Source organism: Hylaeus anthracinus, unplaced genomic scaffold (assembly GCF_026225885.1).
Source record: "Hylaeus anthracinus isolate JK02 unplaced genomic scaffold, UHH_iyHylAnth1.0_haploid 11989, whole genome shotgun sequence".
NCBI lineage: Eukaryota > Metazoa > Arthropoda > Insecta > Hymenoptera > Colletidae > Hylaeus > Hylaeus anthracinus.
The window spans coordinates 16,405,080-16,413,207 of record NW_026534337.1 but is presented as its reverse complement, the minus strand read 5'-3'; the positions used below and the strand labels follow the sequence as shown (position 1 = coordinate 16,413,207).

Genomic DNA, 8,128 nt, shown 5'->3' with positions numbered 1-8,128 from the left:
GCAAAGGAAATTGTTGTTCAGAATCGTCTCAGCTACCCCCCATTTCCAGCTCCTCCCCGACTTTTGGGACACCCTGTAGATTTGTATAGTATTAGTATTATCTACATGTAAACAATGTTTCTTCTTTGTAATATTAGCATAGATTAGTACAGATCAGTATATATAAGTATAATTAGTATAGAAGACTAAATCACTCTTTATTTATTTCAGGGTGACTCCGGTGGTCCTCTGGTCGTAGATGGTGTACAAGTCGGAATCGTTTCGTACAGCTTTGGTTGTGCGTCAAACGCTCCTAACGTGTACACCAGAGTACACTCTTACATTAGTTGGATAAATTTACACACTACCACGGCTAGTTCAGCCAACACCCAATATGACACGTCTTGTAACACATTAATATTGTTCGCGATGACAACTCTTGTATCGTACTTGTGCTCGACCTTATAAAAGTACATTTTTCGTTTAACTTCAAACGCAAGCTCGTGCAACGTGTGTATTAACAATCGAAATCAAACATAAAAAATGGAATTAACATGTATATGTAGATTCAGTCCTAAGCATAGCGATTATTTGAATAGGTTTGGTATACAGCGTATCAAAAGTGTGCAAATATTTGTCCATTAAATTTAGGGGTACGTTAGATACAGGGTTTACAATTTCAAATATCACGTTGACGATCACGCGTGACTGGAACTTTAACTAGGAATTATAGATAAGATTAATAAGATTCGTGAATTCTGATAAGGCTGCAACATTGTTACACTTTTAGCATGTACAAGAATCGACTTGTAGTCATAGTAACGTTTATTTATTTCATTTTAAAATGAGTGTCTGAAGTGACAAATTTGAATGAAAAAAATGAGTGAAAAATTTCCATAAGACTCTGAAACATCAAAAATCCTAATGCTCTATGTTTGTTAAATATGTATCAATATTAAACGTTTCCTGAACGTATACTTTTTAGAGGTACCTATGGTCTTACTCGTGAAATGATTTATCTACTGGCGTGATCGTAATACTTATTACACAATCTAGTTGGACGATATGCCACTGGGACACAAATATGTTTTTCCCTCAGAATTCAAAATCACTTGGTGAGTAATTTGAATGCACGAAATACAGGAAATACTTGTAGCGCAATGATTTCCTTGGAAATCACACTATGCGAAGTATCTATTGTCTATCTGTATCTGTATCTATAATCTATTATTATACATACATTGAATAGTAAGAAAAACGATTTTTCATTTTGCGTTATTAAAAAGGTGAAATAGATTTTTCTATTCATCGCTACTTTGCATCGTGACGTCACGAACGCGCTCTCACGCGCAAGGAAAGATACCGTTAATATTTTGGGTGAGTAAAGAAATTGATTCCTTGCATCGCGATAACGAAATCTGACGCTGTAAAACGGAAGAAGTCTTTCTGATTTATACGCGGGTAATACTATGTGTATACCGTGCGAATTTTTGCGATGCAGATCGGGCGCGAAGGACGCGATGTTTTTCGTGGATTCCATTGAATAAGAAGAATTTGATGCTTGCGTAATAAATGAAATATTCGTTAATGAATTAATCGTTTATATGTATAGGTTAATTAGGAATATTTTCTGGTAATTTTGTTACGTTAAATTACTAATTTTATCAATTTCCCTGAACACAATCATCTAAAAATTGTTGTTGGCCTGCGTCGACGAATAATTAATTTACTTCGAGGAAAAAATTAATCAATTCAGAACAAAATGACGGGAAAATGGAGTACCTTTTAAAAAATCAACACTTCGATGTATTTTATTTATTAATTCGTCGAGTTGATACATTTTCTTTTTCGATTCGATGTCCTCTATATAATCAGTAATTATACATTGAAAGGAGTTAAGAGGAAAGAAAAAACGTTCAAGTTAACATAGTTAACTTTATTGTTAATAATCCTAATGGATGGATGCAACTTTAAAAATTCAAGAAAGAGTAACATTCCGTGACCTGAGTGCATTTTCGTTTATTACTTGTTTGCCTTGGATCCGCGCTTATGGCGAATCGGCGGCATAAAATTGCCACATTTCGGGAAGTTGGGTGGAACAGGTGGCCAATCCACCGGCGATCCCATGTTCAGAACGAGTTCCATACCGACTGAGTGATGATAAACGAAGTGACAGTGTAACAACCAAAATCCTATACAATGGAAAATTTCATCGATCTGATTAATCAACTACGAATAGTAAACGCAAATATATCTATCTATACGTATACAATAAGCAAACGACTGAAAAGTTTCAATGAAGCTATTTATACTCTTAACTCGGGATAACGACGAGTACGTTACAATGACTTTTTATTTTTCTGATATGCATCTTGTATATGTGATCGGAATATCTATTTTAATTTTGAGGAGAATTAAGTTATATAGAAAGAAGATAGATAAAGTTTTTCTTTATCATCTAGAATAAAGAAGAAACCAAAAGAAATTTTTATTTTTTCACGTACTTTCAGTAATTAATCATTTCTAATACTCGTTCATGAAAATATGAATGTTTCATGGAATTAATTTATGGAATTGAGACTTTTCGGTAATTAACAACTCGGACACAATGACTTGAACATAATTTCAGTATTCGAAATTATTTCATAATTTTGGCTTGTAGAATCACCTTCTTATGAGAATTGCCAAATACCTAAACACCTCGTATTTATAAGCCTGTAGAGCGTACCTGGATTATTCGTACGGAATCTGATTACGGCGAATCCATTATCTGGTACTGGAATTGTATCTTTGCCTGGAGGACCGTTAAAATTCCTCTCTAATTCTCCGTTTTCGTCAAGTTGCTTTATATGATTTATACTCATTGATGTCGCGGACGTAAAGACACCCAAAGGTCGCCCCATGCTCAAAACTCTGAACGAGTGTCCGTGAAGATGGATAGGATGCATAAGCGTGAGCCGTGCTGAAATTATTGTAAAAATGTATTTTTATTATCCAATCAGTCGTATGAATTTACATACTCATACAGTCTCTCAGAAAAAAAAAAATGATACGATCGTATCGATACACTGGAATAAAAATATGTTTCCAGTAATATTTTTGCTTCATTGTTTTGGAACAGTTTATCGTATAACTTATTATTAGAACTATTAACTTCAAAAATTATACCCACAGTTTGTTTACAGCATATGCAGATCATTTAAACAAATGTGTAATAATTTTCTTGCTACTCAAATTTGATTTTATGACGAAATACTGTTGACTTGCTGAATCATAAGGTACACGACAGTGTCTGTATTTAATTGTTGCGTTATGGGGCCCGATTACTTACACTCATCGACCAAAACAATTTCCACGATACTGTTCAAGGGAAGCTTTATTACATGGGTGCACGTGCAAGGTTTAGTATTGTTGCAACTGGTTGGCATATTCTCCGCATTGCAAAATTGATCCTGCGGAAGGTCCTCGAGCTGCGAGAGTGGCGGGGAAGGTGGAAAGGCGAACGTTATGTTGCCCAGCATAGCGTTCTCGATGCCTCCTGGTACAGGAACTATTACAGAAATTCAAAGAGGATGTTATTCATTGAACAATATGTTTTCTCGTATACATAAGTACAATCTATAATGAATATAAAATTAAAATTATAAATACTCTAAAGAAACGGCGAACAAGAACGATAATAAAGAAGTAGGACAGAAATGATAAATTACGAAGACAGGTGAAGTAAGAGCTCTACGAATTAAAGGTATACGTGAAAAATATTAATGGAATTCGAACATATGAGCTCTTTACTATAATAAAAAAAAAAAAAAAATTCTGTTGACATAGACGAAGAAAAATTATCTAGCTAAACAGATGAAAAATATTATATTATACATAATGATATATGATAATATATGATATCTTATATAACATTTAGAATATTTTATACCAAGATTAGTATTGATTCTTGGAATATTTTCGTAGTATTTCCAAATATTATTAAGATCGCGTCCTACCTGAAAAATCTCTGTAATGGTTGGCGTGGTAGAACTCCTGCGGTGTAAAATCGTTGAACCCTATGGCCATATACAATTTCACGTCCGCTTCTGGCTTTCCAATGTCTTTGTCGTCCGAACACTTTGCGTTTGCTCTCGCAATTCTGAGATCGCTTATGCAAATTGCATCAGGACGTGGATCACGGCAGTCGCCATGTATTGGATTCAAAACCTACCACGACAAAAGGATTGTCTGTATTTCAAACTACATTAGTTGCTCGGCTACGATATTTGTCTTAGAATAGGCTTCTATTAAAAACATTTAACATGTTTATCTTGCAGCAATGTAAGAGTCAAGGTGACGTTAGTCTAGATTAATTATTATTAGAACATAATAGTAACTCCCTCTGTAATAATAATAATTTTATAGTTTAGAACGTAAGGTTGGCTTGGAGAGAGCCAAAATTCATAGAGTCGACACGTCATTGTGAACTCTAATAGTTTGTAAAATTTCAAATCTTAACTTCTTTAAACTTACAACTTACACGTCTTGTATTATTGCAACGTTACGTGGAACATAAAAAAATGGCTTACGATTCCCGTTGGAAGTGCATTGTTAAAAGTAGGTGCGGCTCTCATTGGTATAGTAGATGCATTTAAATATTGCAATACAGCTAGCTGCTGAATCCCGCTTTCCACGCAGGGATACTGTAGGCGGGCCTGTATCCAGTAGGCGCCAGGCTCTTGATTCGTATGTATAACAAAATCATACCTTTCCGCTGCAAGGAAGGAAAGGGTAAATTTTTTAATTAATTTTCATATGCAAATAGCACATAAAGAACATACACATATCCCTAGATACATTATTTTTAACTTATTTGATGTAATTAATTGTATTAATTGTTCTTATATCTTGATATTAATTTGTTTTAATAGTATGCGCTATTCTCGTAAATACTCGAAACTTTTTCATTTCACGAATTGTTAACGAATTTAATTTTTGTTTATGTTTCGAATAGAAATGTAAATATAAACTCGCATATGCTTCGATTTGTATACCTGCGAAGGAAATGATAGATGTAACCGTAACAGGATCCGTTGGGATACCATCCGTCGCGATCACGGTTAGATTATGTCTTTCTATAGTCAAAATAACCGGGCAAATGGTACAGAAAGAATTAATTAAACGAAAACGATAACGCTTCTTTGCTTCTACGGTGATAACTTCTAAGGAAGCGTTTGACCTTTGGTTCCAGGGAGTCTGTAACATAATCATTTAGGAACAACACGTTAAAATGTATAAACGCGTCTTTTGTATTTTTTAAAAGTTCCACGTAAAATTCTGACCGAGCATGCTCCCTTGAGCGAAACAACTTTTAGTTTATAGGTATATTTCAGAATGCTTGATATAATGATAGATAACGTACATTTACAGAAGATCTCCCCTTTCCATTGATTAATATTGAATCAGGAAACTGACCGAGAACGCCAGCACTATTACGGCCAGGTGATCGCTCGGTAGCTGCTTCATTCATCCAATCGGTCAAAAAAATCACATGATTCGCTAAATCGAAATTATAAAGGTCACGATTGGGTTCGTTTTCTGTTGGTTCTCGTATGATTAATGACCCTTGAATACCGTCCATCTTGTTTAACCCGGTGTGAGCGTGCCAGAAGTGGCTACCACTGTTATTCGCGTCAAATTGGTACCTGAAGAGAATACCATTTATAATTATCATTAAGAGTTTCTATCGTTACGATATGTAAATTCGCGTATCTTAATTTCTACGCTAAACATGGCAGACTGTATCATTATTTTATTATAACTTTTCCATCGAACCACTAACGTTTCTATCGTTGCAATGCATGAATTCGCGTATATTAAATTGAACACTAAACGCACGATAAAGTTCGTTCGTACAAGAATGATTAGATTAATTTCAATTTAATTACCTGAAGGTATTTTTAAATACAATTGGACACTGTGTCACCATAGGCACCCCATCGTAATATTGAGTGTTCTTTTGGTATATACCATGCCAGTGGATAGTTATCGCGTCCTCCTTTATATTATTCAGAACGTCGACCACGATTCGATCTCCTAGACATACTTGTATGCTCGGTCCAGGTAACATTCTATTTACTATCAGTCCCATACGTTGCACACCGTTACCAGGTACGCACTGGCAATTGGCACAGATGCTATTGGTAATATTTGGAGTACAAAGCTCGCACGCGCTGTGAAAAAAAAAAAAAAAAGACAAAGAAAATTCCGTGTAATTTTGTCGTAATATTTATGGGAATATTCAGGGTGGATGGCTGTTTACTATAAATTGAAGACATTGAAATCTCCTTATAACTTTTACACCCTTATTAACAGACTGCGAATTTTATGCATACAAAAAATATGCGTAATGCATGTTGAACATTCTACAATTAATATAATAGTACAGTATTGTCTCGAAATAAGCAACTCGCTTATTTCGCAAATTGAAGGTATTGAAATCTCTTCCAAAGATTTTACATCTCAGTGCCTTTGGTAAAAAATATATATATTTTTTTTTTCTTAATATACATTGCCTTCTCCAGAGAATCTGTTATAATATATCATCATACTTTTAACTCAAATTCTTTTTACCAAATATCTTCTAATCTAGTATTTCTAACATCACATAACGCAACCAATGTACAGATTTCAGAGGCATTTACTGTTCGCCTTTTCTGGAATTTCTTACTAATGAAATGAAAATTGTTTCGGAGCCAGGCAACGTGGTTAGCAAAATCAAAATTTCTCGAATCCAATTACCTGCCATTAACGGGATAACGTTCGACCACGAATTTGTAATAACAAGTTTTCGGTTTTCCACCTTTACGACACGTACGGGCGCATTCGACAGCGTTTGATAAGCATTTATCCTTACGAAGCTCGTCATTTTCGCAAGATCTTTCGTCAATCGGGGGCATGCCACTCACTCCAGCCGCATAACCACCCACAATCTTGGATTTGCATGTTTTATTCTTGGCTGAAACTGAGGACAAGCGTGTTAATAAAAAGGATTATGCCCCATCGATAATATCCATTATTTACTTATGCAAATTATTTCCTTAATGCAATTAACTCGTTTACGCGTAAACGCTAGTTGACGTTTTAGTTACATATCGATGGTCGATGAAAATTATTTTTAACAAGAAATCGTTCGAAAATACGCTACATACGTGAATCAGAATTTAATCAATTTTTCCATTCATTTATCAGGCGTTTATTTCATAAGCAATTTTATGTCGTGCAAATAACTGATTGGTAAAAGTCAATAATAAGTAAGATCATTTATTTGAAACATTCAGGGCGTCCCTTATAAATAATTTGCTTTTTTATTAACCGCTTAGGAAAAACTTCATACATTTATGTTACAGTTTTCAAAATTTGGGGAATTTTTAATAATAAATTATATTATATAATTTTGTATTAATATATTTAATGCGGAAAATAAATATAGAATCCTGTTTTAACACACTCTATGTACACTTTGTATTGAATTGTCTCAGAAAATTAGATAAAATATTATTATATGAATAAAATGTTCACACCATGTGCCACAAGTATTGCACAAACTAGTATTCTCCAAATGACGTTCATCGCGGTGACTTGTTCAATTGATCTCCATTTCTACTCTCATCTTATATACATCTGTCATAATCGTATGCAGTTATCATGATGAATTATACTTCGTAATATTTTGTTGATTAAGGCAGTTTTGAAAGCATATGTAAGCACAGTTGAGTAAACGTGATCTGTGTCCTCAACACTTAAGTTCCAAGATTCATTAAGTTTAAGTACAACATCAAGGTAAAAACATAATAAAAACAAGATTCGTTTACTATTGTGCCTAAACTGTACTATACTTTGAAAACATAATTGTAAACTACTTAGAAATTCACACCGAAGAGTAAACATTTATATTGATTTTCTTTATTAATCGATGTATTAACGATTTTTTATTTTGTTAAATTCTATCATAATGCTATTAAAATAGGTAAGATTACTATTCATAGTGTTGTTCAATTGTCGTCTTCAGTTCGTAAAGATCTGTTTTTCTATAACTTTAAATTCGACCTTAACTAATTGAAAAATAAATAAAAAATATTTTTCAGCTCGCGGATAACTCGATTTC

General features: G+C 33.9%; 1 protein-coding gene across 1 annotated transcript; it reads right to left on the bottom strand.

Annotated features, from left to right (window-relative positions):
- Window positions 1-1,793: 1,793 nt before the first annotated feature.
- On the bottom strand, window positions 1,794-7,663 carry LOC128887574 (uncharacterized). Its single transcript, XM_054143609.1, has 10 exons — window positions 7,545-7,663; window positions 6,763-6,985; window positions 5,910-6,194; window positions 5,384-5,666; window positions 5,016-5,217; window positions 4,551-4,735; window positions 3,978-4,188; window positions 3,311-3,529; window positions 2,708-2,941; window positions 1,794-2,171 (listed from the first exon to the last, which is right to left on the bottom strand). The coding sequence occupies exons 1-10, from the start codon at window positions 7,591-7,593 to the stop codon at window positions 2,002-2,004; spliced, it is 2,061 nt and encodes a 686-aa protein (XP_053999584.1). The 5' UTR covers window positions 7,594-7,663; the 3' UTR covers window positions 1,794-2,001.
- Window positions 7,664-8,128: the final 465 nt, after the last annotated feature.

Coding starts and splice junctions, on each gene's coding strand:
- LOC128887574 (XM_054143609.1), bottom strand. CDS start 7,593: ATGAACGTCATTTGGAGAATACTAGTTTGTGCAATACTTGTGGCACAT. Junction 6,195..6,762: donor CGTTATCCCGTTAATGGCAG/GTAATTGGATTC, acceptor TTTTTTTCACAG/CGCGTGCGAGCTTTGTACTC. Junction 2,942..3,310: donor AATTGTTTTGGTCGATGAGT/GTAAGTAATCGG, acceptor CAATAATTTCAG/CACGGCTCACGCTTATGCAT.